This window comes from Carassius gibelio, chromosome B7 (genome assembly GCF_023724105.1).
Source record: "Carassius gibelio isolate Cgi1373 ecotype wild population from Czech Republic chromosome B7, carGib1.2-hapl.c, whole genome shotgun sequence".
NCBI lineage: Eukaryota > Metazoa > Chordata > Actinopteri > Cypriniformes > Cyprinidae > Carassius > Carassius gibelio.
This window is the reverse complement of record NC_068402.1, coordinates 40,698,445-40,721,147: the sequence shown is the minus strand read 5'-3', so window position 1 is coordinate 40,721,147 and position 22,703 is coordinate 40,698,445. Positions and strand designations below refer to the sequence as shown.

Below are 22,703 nucleotides of genomic sequence, written 5' to 3'. Positions count from 1 at the left end.
TTAAAGGTTGAAGAAACACCGAAATAGTCCTCTGTGTGTTTCAGAAACAGTTCGAGAGTGGTTTAATTGCATGAGCATCAGTGAGTGTGGTGTACAGTGTTTGATACAGCTGTAGTTTTGGGCAGCTTGAAGCACACACAGGTCCGGGGCTCCTCATCCTTTATTCAGCCGATAGACTACATGAAATGCTAATATGACCGATGTTTTAATTGAATTAACACCAACAATAGTTATAGTAATGTATATCTGATCACTTCAGTATTATTTCGGTAAAAACATCTTCAGTGGCTGATGTACAAAGTGAGCTAGATCCCGGTCGGCGTTTCAACCTTGAAACAACGTCAGATACCAGGGTTGAATCAACGTAGAATTACCTTTCGATTTCGCAAATTGGATCAACGGTGATATTGTGACGTTGTTTCACCGTTTTACCTTCATCAACGGGTGAATTATGGCCGTCATGGAGACCTTGGATTAACGTTGAATGATGTGTTAATTTTGCAATGTAAATCGATGTTGATTGACCGTCGTACCGTGCACCACAAATACACAACTCAGTTACCAGGAAGTTTTTTAAGTAAATTAAACTTATCCGGGTTTACTAATATATATATATATATATATATATATATATATATATATATATATATATATATATATATATATATATATATATATATATATAGTTATAAAAACTATAAACTATATATACAGTTTTCAAAGCCAATCTATCTGCTCCCCATTCCTGACCTGAAATACATTAAATTCACAACTCGCTTACATCTTCCCACCATTTATTCAATATGCTCTCTCCAATTTATTCTATTATCAAACCAAACTCCTAGAAATCTTACTGTACTTACACGCTCTAATTATTTTTTGAATATAATTTTAACTTAACATCCATATTCCTCCTCATTTTAGTAAAAACTATTACTTTTGTCTTTTCCACTGAAAACTTAAAACCATTTTTCCCTGACCACTTTTCTACTTCATTTAGCGCATGTTGAATTTTCTTTAGGTTATACTCTATATTCTTTCCTCTAAACCAGATAGCCCCATCATCAGCAAACAATGATTTCCCCAGACTTCTATCAATCCTTGAAAAAAAAAGAAAACATCATTAATCATGATAATAAATAAAAGTGGACTAATTACACTGCCCTGAGGTGTACCATTATCAGTTATTCCACTTGAAGATATACTGTAGCTCCACCCATCTTTACTCTAATACTTCTTCCAATTAAAACTCTTTAATCCAATTATACAATCTTCCTTTTATACTCATCTTCTGCAACTTTATTAGTAACCCCTCTTTCCACAACATATCATAGGCCTTTTCTATATCAAATAAAACAGCAATGACACTTTCCTTATTTATAAATGCCTTTCTTATTTAATCTTCTAATAATACTATTGGACCCATAGTCCCTCTACCACACCTGAACCCACTTTGATAAGAAGAAAACCAGTTCATTTTTTTTTTTTTTTCAGATGATGAGTCAATCTGTCAGTTAACATTCTCTCTATTACCTTACATAAATGAGAAGTTAAAGCTATTGGAAGATAATTTATAGGATTACTTGGATCTTTCCTAGGCTTTTTAATAGGTATAATTAGTGCTTCCTTCCAACTTAATTATACCTTCCATCCATATTCTATTATAAAATGTTAAAATCACTTCCATAGAAATTTCACTAAAATGCTTCATCATACAAAAACTTAATTCCATCCATTCCTGTAGTAGATTGTTTTATTCTTCTTACTGCATTCTTTAACTCACTCATAGAAAATAATAGATCTAACAAATTATCCTCAGCCTCTTTTTTCTTCTTTATTTCAGGATATTCCTTCATCACAACCTCTCTCATTTTCTGTTCAGTCAAATTTTCTGAGCTATTTACATTAATAAATGCCTTTAAAAACATTTCCACTTTATCTCCATCCTCCACAGCTATTTCTCCCTCCATACTTAAAACTGGATATCCATTACTCTTTTGAATCCCTTTCATTTTCTTAATCATGCCCCATACCTCCTCTACTGGTGTATTCTTCCCTATTTCATCACAATAAGCCATCCAATACTCGTTCTTAGCTTTCCTTACAATCTTCCTTACCTCAGCTTGTGCTTTTTTATACTCTATTAAATCTTGGAAATTATGTGTTTTCTTAACTATGCTAAATGCTTTCCTTTTCCTTCTTACTGCACTTGCACAATCTTATTCTTCCTACCTCCTTTCCTCTTCGGTACATTTATTTGCTGCTGCTCTAATGGCATAAACAATATCATCACTTATCATTTCTACAGATCTATCTATAATATTCTTCAATCCATCTTCACTCAGACTCATGAATTCTTCCCAATTCGCTTTATCAAACCCCCATCTACCAATATTTCCTTGATTCCCCTTACTTCCTCTCACATTTACATTAACATATATCATTATTGGATAGTGATCACTCTCAATAGTATCTTGTCGCAATATTTCCCACTCAGCACTCAATGCAATTGAATCAGACACCATTGTTAGATCCAGCACAGACTCTTTACCTGTAGCCACATCTATTCTTGTACTACCCCCATTATTCAGACATACCAAACTCCTCCGATCTATCAAATCTTCCATCACCATTCCATTAGAATCTGTCTCTAAACCTCCCCAAATCACCCTATCTTCATTAAGACCCTCTATTTGTTCTAATTCACGCAACACTAATTTCTTACAAGGATTATAAAAGTTTATTATAACATACTTTTTCCCATTCACCTATACCTCCACTACAACATACTCTTGTGCTACACCTTTGCCTAATGATCTATAATGCATGCCTTCCTTAATCAGAGTAAATACACCCTACACCATTACCCTCCTCTCGATCTCTTCTCTCACTCACATATCGTTTAATAACAAAATCAAATCTAGGTTTAAGCCATGACTCTTGTATATGAGATCCGGTTTAACTTCCATCTCATTAATAACACTTTTAAACTCCAACCCATTAGCCCATTGGCGTAGGTTTGGACTCAGCTTTGGTGGGGACACCCCCAGAAGATTTATATTCTTCTTCGTTAGTTTTTATTGGCAGTTGGCAAACAAGTTGAGTGATGCGCGATGCATTACCATCCGCCACCACGCACAGTAATAGAGCTTTTTGTTTTTTTTGTACCGCTCCAGTCTGACAGACTGAGAGAAAATGAAACAAAGTTAAAGTTGTTTATAAAAAAATGATTCGGGGTTTTTGGCACACACACACACACACACACACACAGGAAACAACATAATACATACGTCAAATGCGCACATATGTAAATATTAATTTAATTTGCTCTAATAAATCATATCTGTCAATTTTTTTTTATGAAAAAAAGAAACAAAGGACAACTATCGATTGTTTCTTGCTCGAACTAGGGGGGGGGGGTGTCATGTGACGCGCAGCTGGTTTCAGTTAGGTCCTGTAGGCAACTGTAAAACGTCTCCCTTAAGCATTTGTGTTGTAATACTTTCCGTTGTATGAGTAAAATAGAGATCATCTCATCATGTCTGGAAGAGGCAAAGGCGGTAAAGGACTCGGAAAAGGAGGCGCTAAGCGTCATCGTAAGGTGCTGCGCGATAACATCCAGGGAATCACCAAACCCGCCATTCGTCGTCTAGCCCGCCGCGGCGGAGTCAAGCGCATCTCCGGTCTGATCTACGAGGAGACCCGCGGTGTGCTGAAGGTGTTCCTGGAGAACGTGATCCGCGACGCCGTCACCTACACCGAGCACGCCAAGAGAAAGACCGTCACCGCCATGGACGTTGTGTACGCGCTCAAACGACAGGGACGCACCTTGTACGGTTTCGGAGGATAAACCGCTTCAGATCCGAGAACAAACTCAACGGCTCTTTTAAGAGCCACCCACACTCTCACTTAAAGAGCTCTTGGTGCTGCATATTATACGAAAAGTGTTTATACAGCCGTTACAAATAGTTTAGTCTTATGGATCTGATAGGTCGTTGTTGTTTTTAAAGATGCTTTAAGCATCAGTGCATTTTAGACGTTTACGTTAAAATAAAAAGTTTTATTAACTTTTCTTTATTCTGTTTAAGAGAAAGAATATCTGATTTAAGGCTTAAAGTTTAAGGTTACATACGTAGAATTATTTCGGCAAATAAAGGCGAATCTATTTTAATCAAAGGGCTTTTTATTTTACATTTCTTTAAACTATAACAACCGAGCTCCAGGTCAAGATATATTTGATTATATAGCGCTTTTAACGATAAAGATTGTGTCAAAGCAGCTTTGCAGTATTACATATGAAAATTGTGTTAATAATGCAAAAGAACAATAGTAAACACTCAATGTTAAACAATCGATGCTTTTTGGCTATTTTTCCTTTGTAATTTCCTTAATGGATTTATAATAGTTAAACAATTTGTGCATGATATTTATCTAAAACTATTTATTTTCTCAAAATATATACATAAAAAAAAAAAAAAAATAGCGAGAAATGAAACAAACAACCCAGTCGGGTAGGTGTCGTTCAAACGTGGTGTGGTGGGTGGGGCTATAATTTAAGCGCCTGTGATTGGCTCTATTTCCAGTTAAGTAACGACTTGAATGGTCCAATTAAATGCAAGGTTATGGGTCTGACCAATAAAAACACGGAACCACAAGGTCCCACAAAATTAACATAGACTAGTGAATAACTAGCCCTGTATGAATTCAGTCCGCTACTGATTTCTGAGAGATTGAATCGGAAACATCATCATGCCTGAACCAGCGAAGTCCGCGCCGAAGAAAGGCTCCAAGAAGGCCGTCACCAAGACCGCCGCGAAAGGAGGAAAGAAGCGCAGAAAGTCCAGGAAGGAGAGCTACGCCATCTACGTGTACAAAGTGCTGAAGCAGGTTCATCCTGACACCGGGATCTCTTCGAAGGCGATGGGCATCATGAACTCATTCGTCAACGACATCTTCGAGCGCATCGCCGGTGAGTCGTCTCGTCTCGCTCACTACAACAAGCGCTCCACCATCACTTCCCGAGAGATCCAGACCGCCGTGCGTCTGCTGCTGCCCGGGGAGCTGGCCAAACACGCCGTGTCCGAAGGCACCAAGGCCGTCACCAAGTACACCAGCTCCAAGTAGAGCAGTCCGACCCCGAGACACACCCCAAAGGCTCTTTTAAGAGCCACCCATCCACTCACTCGAAGAGCCATTTTACTTTTATCTTCCAGTCATAGATGAAGTGAAGATGACCTAAACCGTCTGTTACTTTTGTAATCATTCTACAGAAACCTCCACTTTCGCTATGGCAGATAGTGATGGGAAGTCACTATCTGCTCCGCTCCCAAAGAAGAGCCAGCTCTATCGACTCCTGAATGGCTTTTAATTTAGGATTTTTTTTTTTTTTCGTAAACCTTTGTTTTACCATAATTTTGCAAAAATGAATGGTTTGTGTGTTGAAACCCCTTTCATGTGCAGCGTTTTTATGACAATCCTTATAATTGTTTCCATGGGACTGCACCCACCCAAGCTCCTGTCAAACACCGCGACACGCACGTTTGCAACAACATTTTCACCGGAGAAAGAGATAAACGCTTAGAAAAGTCCATATAGCAAGCATGATGCCTTCTATTTCTAGATGACAAAGGTTACCGGTACTGACACTATGACAAAGGTTACCGGTTACCGGTACTTATCTGAACTAACGTCATGATCACTGCCACTAGATATAAAGAACACAAAAAAGTGTCAAAGTGCACTGCTGCTCGTAGACTAGCTCCAGTGCTCATTGCTGCGATGCTAAATGATAGCTACTCACCAGGACACCAACTCTCCACTCATTCTCCTCGGACCATGCATTACAGGCTTTGACGGCCATCAGTTCTTGGCAATTCCTCATTTGCCCTCTCACGGCTGGCTCGATTGAAATCACACCGCTGCGGGTCATCGCACATGTTTGCTCTCGCCACCTCTTCCTCATCCGTCAGTCGCTATAACGTTAGTTCTGATGCTGCGTTCCAGGCAGATTTTTGAGCTCGTAATCACTATTTCATACCACAACTAACGACTTTGTACCGTTCCAGGCAAGTTACGCCAAACTTTCTGAGCGCAAGGAATTGTAACTAGATTATTTATTTTAATGCAAGGTTACATTGACCTAAAATAATTTTTTCAATGTGTACCGCTTGCATAAACACTGCATCCGTAGGCAGTATTATCCGTAGGGGCTGCCATCATTGTTTCGCGTGCTGTGTGACCTCGGAACTCGGAGTACATCGATCTAGTACGAGACACAAGTTCACGGGGGGGAAGCCACGGAAAAACAAGGGTTGCCTGGAACGCTGCATCATACTAGACTGAGGCTACCTTTCCTTGACTTCTCCCCAACGTTACGTCATCACCGAGTTGCGTAAAAAACGTTACTACCAAAAACTTAAAAAATAGGTTTTCAAGACCATTTCAAAAATGATATGCATATCTTGAGTGATTTATGTACCCATTAATCGAAAGTGGTGGTTAACCTGCAACATGGCCTTTAATCACGTGACAGCCCCATACACTAAACCCAATGCACTCTGAGCCGGAAAGAGAATTGATTGATCTTTCAGTTCTTCGGATTGTTCGTTCTTTTGTCCCGTGATGTGACAACATTGGCTGGAGTAATTCGTTAATTTACAACTTTCCTTACAAATGGGTGCGTAGTATTTATTATTATTATTATTATTATTTATTCTTACAGTTACGTGATGCATTTCTGGTTTCAAATTGTTGCTTTTAATTTCTGTCATGATGGTACTTTTCCATAACACTGAATGTGGAAATAAAGAGTTGGTTATGCTTAAAATGTTGATCTTTTTTTCTGTCTGTTTGTTTTTGTTTAATTGTGTAGTTATTAAATCAGATTGTCTGTGTAAACCATACTTTTGTAACATATGACACTTTAAACATTAAAAAAATACTGTGTACATACTTTTCAATTGTTGTTTATTGTTTAATTTAGCACCAGACAAGCTTTGTTACAAAGAGGACAACTATTCCAAAATAAATTTAAATAATAATAAAAATTACCTTTAAATTCACAAAAATATTGCACAACAAGCTAGTCTTTTTATAAATAAGCTTTAAATTAAATAACACACTGTGGCTATATTTTTAGGACTTGCTTTAAGGCATGTTTGCATTAAAAAAAAAAAAAAAAAAAAAAAAACAAGCTCCCTGACCTTGGATGGGCTGAGTCTGTGAGTTCTTCTATCTGAGATAATCAGCCCAGTTTTAGAAATAATTATTTCAGATGGCACGGATGTGGCCACAATGCAAAGTCTTGTCTTTGTGACTTCAGAAAGGCTTGTGTATACTGGTGAACATCTCCTCCACCAGGCCAGAGGGTCTGATGTGCGGGGTAAGAGTGGCTCTGCAAGGTTGGCCATCATAGCATCTGAGGTCTGAAGAGGCAGCAGAAGGCTCAAACTTGCTACCCTCTCGTCAAAGTCTTCCCAAAACATGGCCCCTGCACTGGCAGTCGCACCAGGATCTGAAGCTGGGTTAAAACTGTTAAAGCTGAAGTTATCATAACCTTAATGTTTTAAACTGACATTAATAATTCAAATTCAAAATATTATTTGCTTTTAATGTATGACATTATGTCATTTTTTGAGAAATCTTCTTATACATATATTACAACAATATGTCAAGTCTTCCTAGGAAAAGCAATTATTATATCAGCAAACTCAAAACTGGAGTAAAAATGAACAAACTAGTCTATAAATACTTTTTATTGTAAGCTTTGATTATTATATTATTATATAGCCTAGTGTTTATTTACCAATAGACAGTCAAAAAGACAAATTAATCAATATTTTATTTATGACAGGGTTTTATTTATTTATAAAATAATAACAAACCACAGATCCTCAACAAACAGTAACAAAAACACAGTGACAGAAATGTCAGAAATAGCGCATGGGTCTGTCACGTGATTAAGGAACGAGTCAAACTCGACCCGAAAGACTCATGAGATGAACTAATCAATTCTCTTAATGGCTCAAGACCGCGTTGGTTTCGCGTATAGGTCTGTCACGTGGTTAAGGAATGAATTAAACCCGAAGACTTCTTGTCAAATAAGAGGTGAGATGAGCTAATCACAGACTGAAGACCCAGGTAAAGAATTATTATTTTTTTCTGTATCTCATAACCTTTTAGTTTTGTATTATATGTAGCGTGATCAACGTTTGCTTAAGTACTAGATGTGTTGGGGAAGTAACATAATTTGTATTACATTTTGCTAAAATGAACAAAATGAATGAATGACTCGAAAAAAGATTCGTTCATTTTGCTGAACAGACTCAAAAGTCTGAGTCGGTAAAATGATCCGAACTTCCCATCACTAGTGGAGTGCCGCTTCATCCCCCTCTCTGTTTTTACATAATGTTATGATCCCATAAACTCGCATCTGATTGGCCGCGATGCGATTGCTGACCAATAAAAACAAAGTTCTGCCTTGAGGTAAGCAGCCAAAGGAAAAAAAAAAACCTGGCAGCTGGCTCTCACTCGATGCGAGTCGGCTCTTCTGATTCAGAATCAGAATCAGAATCAGAAAGAGCTTTATTGCCAAGTATGCTTACGCATACAAGGAATTTGTTTTAGTGACATAAGCTTCCAGTACACAGAGACAACAACACACAGAAAAAAACAAAAACAAAAAAAAAAACAAAGAGAGATTTACAATTTGACAAATAAATAAGTGTATAAACAATTGTGCTATAAATGATAATGGAATAGGATTGAGTGAGATGCAGGAATGTTCTAGGATGGAGGGTTAACAAATAAATATAAGGATATTGCACGTTTATAAGCATAAGTAGGGAACATTTAACTGTTCATGAGGTAGATTGCCTGGGGGAAGAAACTGTTCTTGTGCCTTGCTGTTCTGGTGTTTGCGGCTCTGAGACGCCGGCCAGATGGCAAAAGTTCAAAGATGGGGTGACTTGGACGTGAGGGATCCAGAGTGATTTTCTGAGCCCTTTTCCTCACTCTGGATGTATACAGTTCTTGAAGGGTGGGCAGGGGAGCACCAGTAATCCTTTCAGCTGTCCGAACAGTAGAGCTGTAGTCAAGTCCGGCTTTGTCGAGTCCAAGTCAAGTCCAAGTCCAGGACTAGTCGAGACCGAGTCAAGACCGAGTCCAAAGAGGTTCGAGTCCAAGTCAAGTCCAAGTCCAAAAGTTTCGAGTCCAAGACCGAGTCCAAATGAAAGAAAAAAGGGTCCTCTTCAAGACCACATACTTAACTACTGATAATGTTTGTGATGCGAGAGAAAGCATATCTCCTATTCTAAGAAAATCATTTTACATTATTATTTGTAATGATCAAAAAGCATGTGCAAAGTAACAACTCTGTAGGACAGGGGTCTCCAAACTACATCCTGAATGGCCAATGTCCTGAAAAGTTTAGCTCCAACTGGCCTTAAAACACCTGGAAGATTAGTGTATCTAGTAAGAGCTTGATTAGGTTCAAGTGTGTATAATTAAGGTTAAAGCTAACAGGGGCGTTGAACAAGATCCTGGGCCCTATGCATAGGCAGTCCTGATGGGCCCCCATGGCCCCCACCCATGAAAATATCCAGGTAAAAAATATATATTTCAGATTCATACTTTTCAAGGGCCCTCTCTTCCTTTGGGGCCCTGGTAATGAGTATTGGTTTTACCCCCAGTCCGACCCTGGGAGCTAAACTTGGATAAACAAACAAAGTTTGGAACTGTAAGGTCAAATAATTTTTATGTACTTTATTTTTTGTTGACATTATATCTGTGGTCAAAAATTTATATGACTATGCCTAATTGGCACAGTGCACAGACACACGCAAAGCTCGGGATATGACAAATGCGCGCAGCAAGGCTAGAATGGATACGTTTGGCTCTACTGGACAGGCGCACATAAATACAACGAAATTTTTGTCATACCGTACGAGTGCTTGCATAGACTAGTCGAGCTCTGTCGGAAACAATCGACTACTCCAGCATGCATTAACCATAATGCATACAAAGTGTTTGCAAGTACGACGTGAATTTTAGAATTACAATATTGCGTGGAGCTGTTACTATATGACCTTATCTATGTTGCATGTAAAAATAAAATATGTAGGCCTAATGTGATAATTAGGGTTGTGCCTGAAGCCGAATACCTTATTCGGAATGGCACGGATAATGGCTTAAAAAACGAATAACGCACAAGGAATAATTCTGCCTAAATACTCGGCTAAACCTGACACAGTCTGGTGTTTGCTAGATAACAGGTGAGCCAGGGCATCAGCGCCAGAAGTGAATGAATGTAAACTTTATGAGTGAAAAGAGCGCAAATCAAACACCCCATTGTTTTGTTTACTAAATACAGTACTTCTACATTTAAAAAATAATTACTGCATGTGCTTTTTTAAAACACACACACATTTTCAAAATAAAAATTTTGTGCCTCTCTCTGTGCATCTCTCAGAAATCAGAGCGTTGCAAGAGTAATTTTACCTATAATAATACATCATAGCTACACGTTATATTATTTGTATATATTTAAAAGGCAAATATTGAAAGCTTAGGCTACCATATGATACGAATTAATGGAATAAGCACAGCGCGCTCGCCAATCAAACGGCCGCGCTGCGCGTCTCAGTCTCTCAAAAACCAAACCAGTTCTCTCTCAAGAGCAGGCTAATAATGAGCTTCGATACGGATACATTGTCTACTTGTCCTACATGTTTGCATCTTTACCTTTTGCTGGTTTGCGCGGAACACACACATCTGTTTAGTGAAGTTCATTAACATTAAGACTCGCTTAAAGTGTTCTGCGTAATGAGAATGTGTGCATTGAATGGATTCAGTCGTGTTCAAATGATCACTATGACACGTTTGTCATGACATCTCTCTGCTTGCATGATAAATATTATTTTAGAATTTAATAATTATTTCAGTTTAACACGACATACTTGTTCAGTGATAACTACGAAAAAATATATAAAAAGTCATAACAGTCTTATCAAGTAACTGTACGATGTTGTATCCGAATGCAGATAGGAAAAATTTTGTGATTGTTACAGATACAAATACTGGCTGTTACATGAAAATGTAAATATGTAATGTCATAATTATAAAAATTTTAAAATTTACATATGTAATTGTTGCATAAGGCTATACATTAATACGCTTTTATTGATAAAAAGGCTATCTAGGTGTAGACGTAAATAAAACACAATCTAACAGGTAGAAATTAAATTAGAAACATCTAAACTTTTCAGGTCGCAGTAAATGCACCGCTGGTCATGCACATCCTTTCCCGGAACAATACTGAAAGCTAAGGCAAGATGGAGAAACAGATGATCATAGTTGTACAAGGATAGCCATTTTTTAAATGAATCTATTAGCAGAGCTGCTGCAAGTGATTTTAAGTGCTGGAATTCCATTTATTCTTTGCTGAAACTTCTTCGTCATCATGGAGAGCGGGTCATGGTTGCCCAGCAACAGCAGACGCCACTGGAGCGCGAGCGCAGATTACAGAGTGCTTTGGAAATAAGGAGAGCGGTGCTCCTAGCGTTTTCCACACGTTTTCAGTCGCGACATCATGCAAATGTGGTTTTGTTTTGAAGGAGAATTTTTTTTTTTTTTGCTGGACTCGGTCGAGACCAACTAGAAGACTTGGCGAGTCCAATGGCCAAGTCCGAGACAAGTCCAAGTGCAAATCCAAGACCGGACTCGAGTACTACAGCCCTACCGAACAGTTTTCTGTAGTCTTCTGATGTCTGATTTTGTTGCTGAACCAAACCAGACAGTTATTGAAGTACAGAGGACAGACTCAATGACGGCCGAGTAGAACTGTTTCAGCAGCTCCTGTGGCAGGTTAAACTTCCTCAGCTGGCGAAGGAAATACAACCTTTGCTGGGCCTTTTTAATGGAGTCAATGTGACTGTCCCACTTCAGGTCCTGAGAGATGGTGGTTCCCAGGAACCTGAATGACTCCACTGCAGTCACAGTGCTGTTCATGATGGTGAGTTGGGGGAGTGCAGGGGGGTTTCTCCTAAAGTCCACGATCATCTCCACTGTTTTGAGCGTGTTCAGCTCCAGGTTGTTAAGACTGCACCAGACAGCCAGTTGCTCAACCTCTTGTCTGTAAGCAGACTCATCACCGTCCTGGATGAGGCCGATGACTGTAGTGTCGTCTGCAAACTTTAGGAGCTTGACAAAGGGGTCTTTAGAGGTGCAGTCTTTGGTGTACAGGGAGAAGAGCAGAGGGGAGAGAACGCAGCCCTGGGGGACACCAGTGTTGGTGGAGCAGCTGTTTGATGTGAATTTCCCCAGTCTCACTAACTGTTGCCTATCTGTCAGAAAGCTGGTGATCCACTGACAGACAGAGCTAGGAACAGAGAGCTGGGTCAGTTTGGTCTGAAGGGCTGTTGGGATGATGGTGTTGAAAGCCAAACTAAAGTCCACAAATAGGATCCTCACATAAGTCCCTGTTTTGTCCAGATGTTGCAGGATGAAGTGCAATCCCATGTTGATTGCATCATCCACGGACCTGTTTGCTCGGTAAGCAAACTGCAGGGGGTCCAGTAAGGGTCCAGTGATGTCCTTCAGATAAGCCAGAACCAGTTTTTCAAACGACTTCATGACGACAGATGTTAGAGCCACAGGTCTGTAGTCGTTAAGTTCTGCTATCTTGGGTTTCTTTGGGATGGGGATGATGGTGGAGCGTTTGAAGCAGGAAGGCACTTCACACAACTCCAGGGATCTGTTGAAGATCTGTGAAAAGATGGGGGCCAGCTGGTCAGCACAGATTTTCTGACAGGCTGGTGTAACGACATCTGGGCCTGGTGCTTTTCTTCTTTTGTTCTTCCTGAAGACCTGGCGCACATCATCTTCACGGATTTGAAGAGCAGGAGGTGTGGAGAGTGGGATTGCAGGAGGTGTTGATGGATGTGTAGGGAGATGGTCAGAATGGGTGATGGGGGTTTCAAATCTGCAATAAAACTCATTCAGGTCGTTAGCAAGTCGTTGATTTTCTTCAGTGCAAGGGGATGGTGTCTTGTAGTTCGTGATGGCTCTTATACCTCTCCACACTGAAGTTGAGTCGTTGGAAGTAAACTGGTCTTCCAACTTTTTAGCGTAGGTCTTTTTAGCCGCTCTGATCTCTTTGTTCAGTGTGTTCCTGGCCTGATTGTACAAGACCCTGTCCCCATTTCTATAGGCATCCTCTTTGGCCTGACGAAGATGTCTGAGTTTTACTGTAAACCATGGCTTATCATTGTTGAATATTAAATAAGTCCTGGTAGGAATGCATATATCCTCACAGAAACTAATATAGGATGTTACAGTCTCTGTGAGTTCGTCCAGATCGGTGGTAGCAGTATGGAGTGAGATTCATGCCAAAACCTCACACACACACACAAAATGTGTTTTACTCACGCCCAACGATTCACAAACAAACTCAGTGTGGTTTGCAAATACAAAACATCACTCACAAACTAATGCATTTTGTTCTGCAAATAAAAAACGTAGCTATCAAACAAATACAGTACGTTTTACATATACAAAGAAACGTATGTCTTCGTATATCCTCCAAGTACAAACTAAAATCTTTCAAGTACAAAACAAAATCTTTCAAATACAAAACAAAATCCTTCAAGTACAAAACAAAAATCCTTCAAGTACAAAACAAAATCCTTCAAGTACAAAACAAAATTTTACAAGTACGAAAAACTGTCACGTGACTTTTGGCACAAAGTTTTCGCCTTGCTGATCCACACGCAAATGCCTTCAGATCCACACACGCTAGTAAACTGTCATGTAATTCCACAACAGCAGGTGGCGCTATAAGCGACTTGCTTGGCGCCGCCACCGACATGGAAACAGGAGAGAACAAGAAACGCTAGCGTCAGGGACGTTTTGAATACGATGAGCGGCCAGCAGGTGAGTTTCCAGTCATTGCTGGTGAAAAATCAGCCTGAAGGGGTTGTTATTCGCTATAACAACCGCCTCGCTATACACGATCCCACTTATTACATTGCTACCTACAAAATAAATAAATAATTTGACAAAATGTATTGATTTTAAAATCGATTGTATTGCTTCCGCTAAAGAAAATAGTCCGTTCCGCGTCAATATAAACGGTCTGTTTTTCATGGCAAGGGTGTGTTTAGACCTCCAAATCAACCCTGGTCTTCTCCTGCTAGTGTCTAATAGAATATAGAGGCTTTATTCCATGTCAAATCAGTCAGAATCCAGGAAAGTGGTTGCAGCAACATCTCAGATGAAGAGTTCTTCTATATTATATTTGGGTCCCAAAACCAAGGCCTGTAAAAATATTCATATTTCTTGTCAGTCCTTGAGATTGTCATTTTTATAGCATCAAAAACACTATCAGACAACCATGTTTGTGCATTAAAGTGTTATTCATAGCCTTACCAAACTTTGCAGGATGGAAAACAAACATGTTCTTAGTATAACTGAACCAAAGTTTGTACTGCATGTCTATTGAGATTCTACAAGGCCCTAGATTTGGGTAAATAGCTAAACTCCTGGTACTGAGGGTATTATAAACTCATTTTCTGCATCCATATCATACCAGCAGGCTGTCAGCATACATGGGTGCTGCATTTTTTTTAAAGCTGAAAATTAGGACATAACCTGCTTGTTAATAACCCTTAACCCTTGCTAAAAAGAACTATATGTATGAAGTATGTGCGAAGATTTTATTTTAATTAAAGTATATTCAATCAGTAAGAATAAACTTGGCAATGGGTTTGGCACTGGTCCTTGAGGAAGGTTCGGGGGGTTCTTTGTCAATGAACATACATTGACAAAGAAAGTAATGTTATTCAGTCTCAGAATTAATATTGTGCATTTCTGGAGTTTGTTACAAAATGTTATCAAATGTGGTCCGGGTCCTTGATGTAAAAATGTTTGAGAACCACTGCCATATATAAACACTTTACATGTCTTTGCAGGTATTGTACCTACCACATTTGGACTGGGAGGACAGTGGCCTGCCTGATGAGCCACACCATGGTGTCACTGTTCCTGAGATGGACGATGTACTGAGTGATGAACAAATGGCACCACTAAGGGCAGCCATAAATCCTCTGGGACACTCCCAATCACATGGCTCAGACATCTACCTACTTACTGTGGAGTATGTCCAGCACTCACTAGGCTTACAGTAAAATGTACTCAGCAAAGGACCTGATTCAATGATAATGCAGCACAAATACAAAAAGAACACTTATTTACAGAACAGTGCCCCTGCTAATAACTGGTTTGTAAGATGTTACAGTAACACAAATAAATATTTCTAAATCAGTGAGGTGGTCTAATGTTTGATTTTTCTCTGTTTAATCAAATCAGACCAGCAGACATGCCCCGTGTTAGGACTGCCAGTGGCAGCAGGAAGAATAGCTTTCCTCAAGCAGTGCTAGCAGCAGACTTTAAGACTTTAAGACTTTCAGCTCTCTTAATGTCGTAATGAATGTTCAAACCAAACACATGTAGATTGTATTATTTTTTTATTGTAGTGTGAATACAATCTTAAAACATCTGGGGGGTTGGAACAACCAAAAAAAAAAAAAAATACAAAATCTTTCTCTTTTTTTTCTTTTTTTTTACTATGGGGACCTGGTTTTCTCTTTCTTATGGGGCTGTCACACTGCACTTTTCTCTCCATTGACTTCCATTCATACGCATGCGAATGTGTCAGACCGTAAACGCAAGCTCATGCGAAAAATTTTGCATTTCGCTGCGTTCCAAAGTTCAAGTTTGGTGAACTCTGACCTGCGAATTCGCATCACGTGAAGATGTGGGACCAGTAGAAGATCGATACGTCACTGTGTGACCTCTCTGTACAGAAATTCAAAAATGAAGGAAGCGCTATATAACTTTAGCTGTAGCGCAGCGTCCTATTTTATATAATACGTATTTAAAAGATTATAAAAAATAAAATAAAGTATCTGCATGGTTTGTAGTGTCAACCGGAACAGATGATATATTTGAATGTGGATGTTTTATAATTTTTATTGCTTGGGGTGTATATATTTATATAGAGAGAGATACAGAGAGTACAATATAATAAGACGCTTTCGATGCCGTCACAAAAGACACAGTACAAGCACATATTAATCCATGTTTTGATAATTGAGGAAAGACCGTTTTATTGCTCCCGCCCATATTCGCAGCGGTGTCCGAAATAATTTTGCACGTTTAAAGTCTAGTGTGACCGCGCCTTTAACCAACTTGTGCAGCTCTGTGAGTGCATCTAAAATGCCTTTTGGGATGAGAACCTGGTTAGAGGCAGTACTAAAAAGAACAGCCTCCTGAAAACACACAAATTCAAGGTAATCCAGGTCAAGGGGTTGCTGACAGACAATATGCTGGAGCCGTGTGTGGATTCTCTCTAACATTGTTTGTGCAAGCAGTTCCTAGAGAGAGGGGAAAAGAGGAAAAATGTATGAGGTCAAAAATACTGGTTTAACTGAACATGACCAGTAAAATGACCAAAAACTACACTTTGGTTCATTCTTAATATCTTCATGACCATTAAATTAAAATTAAATGTATGCATTTAGCAGACGCTTTTATCCAAAGCGACTTGCAGTGCAATCAGGCTATCAATTATTACATATCATTAGTGATAGAGACCTCAAATAATGACACATGATTATGATTACGAAAATGTAATGATTGATATCATACGGATGCAGAAAATGAGTTTATAATACCCTCAGTACCAGGGGTTTAGCTATTTACCCAAATCTAGGGCCTTGTAGAATCTCAATAGACATGCAGTACAAACTTTGGTTCAGTTATACTAAGAACATGTTTGTCTTCCATCCTGCAAAATGTGGTGAGGCTATGAATAACACTTTAAGATATTAATGCCCAAACATGCTTCTCTGATAGTGTTTTTGATGCTATAAAAATGACAATCTCAAGGACTGACAAGAAATATGAATATTTTTACAGGCCTTGGTTTTGGGACCCAAATATAATATAGAAGAACTCTTCATCTGAGATGTTGCTGCAACCACTTTCCTGGATTCTGACTGATTTGACATGGAATAAAGCCTCTATATTCTATTAGACACTAGCAGGAGAAGACCAGGGTTGATTTGGAGGTCTAAACACACCCTTGCCATGAAAAACAGACCGTTTATATTGACGCGGAACGGACTATTTTCTTTAGCGGAAGCAATACAATCGATTTTAAAATCAATACATTTTGTCAAATTATTTATTTATTTTGTAGGTAGCAATGTAATAAGTGGGATCGTGTATAGCGAGGCGGTTGTTATAGCGAATAACAACCCCTTCAGGCTGATTTTTCACCAGCAATGACTGGAAACTCACCTGCTGGCCGCTCATCGTATTCAAAACGTCCCTGACGCTAGCGTTTCTTGTTCTCTCCTGTTTCCATGTCGGTGGCGGCGCCAAGCAAGTCGCTTATAGCGCCACCTGCTGTTGTGGAATTACATGACAGTTTACTAGCGTGTGTGGATCTGAAGGCATTTGCGTGTGGATCAGCAAGGCGAAAACTTTGTGCCAAAAGTCACGTGACAGTTTTTCGTACTTGTAAAATTTTGTTTTGTACTTGAAGGATTTTGTTTTGTACTTGAAGGATTTTTGTTTTGTACTTGAAGGATTTTGTTTTGTATTTGAAAGATTTTGTTTTGTACTTGAAAGATTTTAGTTTGTACTTGGAGGATATACGAAGACATACGTTTCTTTGTATATGTAAAACGTACTGTATTTGTTTGATAGCTACGTTTTTTATTTGCAGAACAAAATGCATTAGTTTGTGAGTGATGTTTTGTATTTGCAAACCACACTGAGTTTGTTTGTGAATCGTTGGGCGTGAGTAAAACACATTTTGTGTGTGTGTGTGAGGTTTTGGCATGAATCTCACTCCATACTGCTACCACCGATCTGGACGAACTCACAGAGACTGTAACATCCTATATTAGTTTCTGTGAGGATATATGCATTCCTACCAGGACTTATTTAATATTCAACAATGATAAGCCATGGTTTACAGTAAAACTCAGACATCTTCGTCAGGCCAAAGAGGATGCCTATAGAAATGGGGACAGGGTCTTGTACAATCAGGCCAGGAACACACTGAACAAAGAGATCAGAGCGGCTAAAAAGACCTACGCTAAAAAGTTGGAAGACCAGTTTACTTCCAACGACTCAACTTCAGTGTGGAGAGGTATAAGAGCCATCACGAACTACAAGACACCATCCCCTTGCACTGAAGAAAATCAACGACTTGCTAACGACCTGAATGAGTTTTATTGCAGATTTGAAACCCCCATCACCCATTCTGACCATCTCCCTACACATCCATCAACACCTCCTGCAATCCCACTCTCCACACCTCCTGCTCTTCAAATCCGTGAAGATGATGTGCGCCAGGTCTTCAGGAAGAACAAAAGAAGAAAAGCACCAGGCCCAGATGTCGTTACACCAGCCTGTCAGAAAATCTGTGCTGACCAGCTGGCCCCCATCTTTTCACAGATCTTCAACAGATCCCTGGAGTTGTGTGAAGTGCCTTCCTGCTTCAAACGCTCCACCATCATCCCCATCCCAAAGAAACCCAAGATAGCAGAACTTAACGACTACAGACCTGTGGCTCTAACATCTGTCGTCATGAAGTCGTTTGAAAAACTGGTTCTGGCTTATCTGAAGGACATCACTGGACCCTTACTGGACCCCCTGCAGTTTGCTTACCGAGCAAACAGGTCCGTGGATGATGCAATCAACATGGGATTGCACTTCATCCTGCAACATCTGGACAAAACAGGGACTTATGTGAGGATCCTATTTGTGGACTTTAGTTTGGCTTTCAACACCATCATCCCAACAGCCCTTCAGACCAAACTGACCCAGCTCTCTGTTCCTAGCTCTGTCTGTCAGTGAGTGGATCACCAGCTTTCTGACAGATAGGCAACAGTTAGTGAGACTGGGGAAATTCACATCAAACAGCTGCTCCACCAACACTGGTGTCCCCCAGGGCTGCGTTCTCTCCCCTCTGCTCTTCTCCCTGTACACCAAAGACTGCACCTCTAAAGACCCCTTTGTCAAGCTCCTAAAGTTTGCAGACGACACTACAGTCATCGGCCTCATCCAGGACGGTGATGAGTCTGCTTACAGACAAGAGGTTGAGCAACTGGCTGTCTGGTGCAGTCTTAACAACCTGGAGCTGAACACGCTCAAAACAGTGGAGATGATCGTGGACTTTAGGAGAAACCCCCCTGCACTCCCCCAACTCACCATCATGAACAGCACTGTGACTGCAGTGGAGTCATTCAGGTTCCTGGGAACCACCATCTCTCAGGACCTGAAGTGGGACAGTCACATTGACTCCATTAAAAAGGCCCAGCAAAGGTTGTATTTCCTTCGCCAGCTGAGGAAGTTTAACCTGCCACAGGAGCTGCTGAAACAGTTCTACTCGGCCGTCATTGAGTCTGTCCTCTGTACTTCAATAACTGTCTGGTTTGGTTCAGCAACAAAATCAGACATCAGAAGACTACAGAAAACTGTTCGGTAGGGCTGTAGTACTCGAGTCCGGTCTTGGATTTGCACTTGGACTTGTCTCGGACTTGGCCATTGGACTCGCCAAGTCTTCTAGTTGGTCTCGACCGAGTCCAGCAAAAAAAAAAAAAATTCTCCTTCAAAACAAAACCACATTTGCATGATGTCGCGACTGAAAACGTGTGGAAAACGCTAGGAGCACCGCTCTCCTTATTTCCAAAGCACTCTGTAATCTGCGCTCGCGCTCCAGTGGCGTCTGCTGTTGCTGGGCAACCATGACCCGCTCTCCATGATGACGCAGAAGTTTCAGCAAAGAATAAATGGAATTCCAGCACTTAAAATCACTTGCAGCAGCTCTGCTAATAGATTCATTTAAAAAATGGCTATCCTTGTACAACTATGATCATCTGTTTCTCCATCTTGCCTTAGCTTTCAGTATTGTTCCGGGAAAGGATGTGCATGACCAGCGGTGCATTTACTGCGACCTGAAAAGTTTAGATGTTTCTAATTTAATTTCTACCTGTTAGATTGTGTTTTATTTACGTCTACACCTAGATAGCCTTTTTATCAATAAAAGCGTATTAATGTATAGCCTTATGCAACAATTACATATGTAAATTTTAAAATTTTTATAATTATGACATTACATATTTACATTTTCATGTAACAGCCAGTATTTGTATCTGTAACAATCACAAAATTTTTCCTATCTGCATTCGGATACAACATCGTACAGTTACTTGATAAGACTGTTATGACTTTTTATATATTTTTTCGTAGTTATCACTGAACAAGTATGTCGTGTTAAACTGAAATAATTATTAAATTCTAAAATAATATTTATCATGCAAGCAGAGAGATGTCATGACAAACGTGTCATAGTGATCATTTGAACACGACTGAATCCATTCAATGCACACATTCTCATTACGCAGAACACTTTAAGCGAGTCTTAATGTTAATGAACTTAACTAAACAGATGTGTGTGTTCCGCGCAAACCAGCAAAAGGTAAAGATGCAAACATGTAGGACAAGTAGACAATGTATCCGTATCGAAGCTCATTATTAGCCTGCTCTTGAGAGAGAACTGGTTTGGTTTTTGAGAGACTGAGACGCGCAGCGCGGCCGTTTGATTGGCGAGCGCGCTGTGCTTATTCCATTAATTCGTATCATATGGTAGCCTAAGCTTTCAATATTTGCCTTTTAAATATATACAAATAATATAACGTGTAGCTATGATGTATTATTATAGGTAAAATTACTCTTGCAACGCTCTGATTTCTGAGAGATGCACAGAGAGAGGCACAAAATTTTTATTTTGAAAATGTGTGTGTGTTTTAAAAAAGCACATGCAGTAATTATTTTTTAAATGTAGAAGTACTGTATTTAGTAAACAAAACAATGGGGTGTTTGATTTGCGCTCTTTTCACTCATAAAGTTTACATTCATTCACTTCTGGCGCTGATGCCCTGGCTCACCTGTTATCTAGCAAACACCAGACTGTGTCAGGTTTAGCCGAGTATTTAGGCAGAATTATTCCTTGTGCGTTATTCGTTTTTTAAGCCATTATCCGTGCCATTCCGAATAAGGTATTCGGCTTCAGGCACAACCCTAATTATCACATTAGGCCTACATATTTTATTTTTACATGCAACATAGATAAGGTCATATAGTAACAGCTCCACGCAATATTGTAATTCTAAAATTCACGTCGTACTTGCAAACACTTTGTATGCATTATGGTTAATGCATGCTGGAGTAGTCGATTGTTTCCGACAGAGCTCGACTAGTCTATGCAAGCACTCGTACGGTATGACAAAAATTTCGTTGTATTTATGTGCGCCTGTCCAGTAGAGCCAAACGTATCCATTCTAGCCTTGCTGCGTGCATTTGTCATATCCCGAGCTTTGCGTGTGTCTGTGCACTGTGCCAATTAGGCATAGTCATATAAATTTTTGACCACAGATATAATGTCAACAAAAAATAAAGTACATAAAAATTATTTGACCTTACAGTTCCAAACTTTGTTTGTTTATCCAAGTTTAGCTCCCAGGGTCGGACTGGGGGTAAAACCAATACTCATTACCAGGGCCCCAAAGGAAGAGAGGGCCCTTGAAAAGTATGAATCTGAAATATATATTTTTTACCTGGATATTTTCATGGGTGGGGGCCATGGGGGCCCGTCAGGACTGCCTATGCATAGGGCCCGGGATCTTGTTTAACGCCCCTGTTAGCTTTAACCTTAATTATACACACTTGAACCTAATCAAGCTCTTACTAGATACACTAATCTTCCAGGTGTTTTAAGGCCAGTTGGAGCTAAACTTTTCAGGACATTGGCCATTCAGGATGTAGTTTGGAGACCCCTGTCCTACAGAGTTGTTACTTTGCACATGCTTTTTGATCATTGCAAATAATAATGTAAAATGATTTTCTTAGAATAGGAGATATGCTGTCTCTCGCATCACAAACATTATCAGTAGTTTAGTATGTGGTCTTGAAGAGGACCCTTTTTTCTTTCATTTGGACTCGGTCTTGGACTTGGACTCGAAACTTTTGGACTTGGACTTGACTTGGACTCGAACCTCTTTGGACTCGGTCTTGACTCGGTCTCGACTAGTCCTGGACTTGGACTTGACTTGGACTCGACAAAGCCGGACTTGACTACAGCTCTACTGTTCGGACAGCTGAAAGGATTACTGGTGCTCCCCTGCCCACCCTTCAAGAACTGTAGACATCCAGAGTGAGGAAAAGGGCTCAGAAAATCACTCTGGATCCCTCACGTCCAAGTCACCCCATCTTTGAACTTTTGCCATCTGGCCGGCGTCTCAGAGCCGCAAACACCAGAACAGTAAGGCACAAGAACAGTTTCTTCCCCCAGGCAATCTACCTCATGAACAGTTAAATGTTCCCTACTTATGCTTATAAACGTGCAATATCCTTATATTTATTTGTTAACCCTCCATCCTAGAACATTCCTGCATCTCACTCAATCCTATTCCATTATCATTTATAGCACAATTGTTTATACACTTATTTATTTGTCAAATTGTAAATCTCTCTTTGTTTTTTTTTTGTTTTTGTTTTTTTCTGTGTGTTGTTGTCTCTGTGTACTGGAAGCTTATGTCACTAAAACAAATTCCTTGTATGCGTAAGCATAC

The 22,703-nt window shown here is 39.7% G+C and overlaps 2 protein-coding genes across 2 annotated transcripts in view; both read left to right on the top strand.

Annotated features, from left to right (window-relative positions):
- LOC127962401 (histone H4) overlaps positions 1 to 4,545 on the top strand; it is a 55,519-nt gene extending 50,974 nt beyond the window's left edge. Inside the window, exon 2 of the mRNA XM_052561974.1 lies at positions 3,602 to 4,545. Within this exon, the coding sequence (XP_052417934.1) occupies positions 3,602 to 3,850 (249 nt within the window). The 3' untranslated portion in view covers positions 3,851 to 4,545. The remainder of the gene's footprint in view (positions 1 to 3,601) is intronic.
- Positions 4,546 to 4,696: 151 nt separating this feature from the next.
- The window catches only part of LOC127962387 (histone H2B), a 966,021-nt gene continuing 948,014 nt past the window's right edge, over positions 4,697 to 22,703 (top strand). Inside the window, exon 1 of the mRNA XM_052561960.1 lies at positions 4,697 to 4,887. Within this exon, the coding sequence (XP_052417920.1) occupies positions 4,750 to 4,887 (138 nt within the window). The 5' untranslated portion in view covers positions 4,697 to 4,749. The remainder of the gene's footprint in view (positions 4,888 to 22,703) is intronic.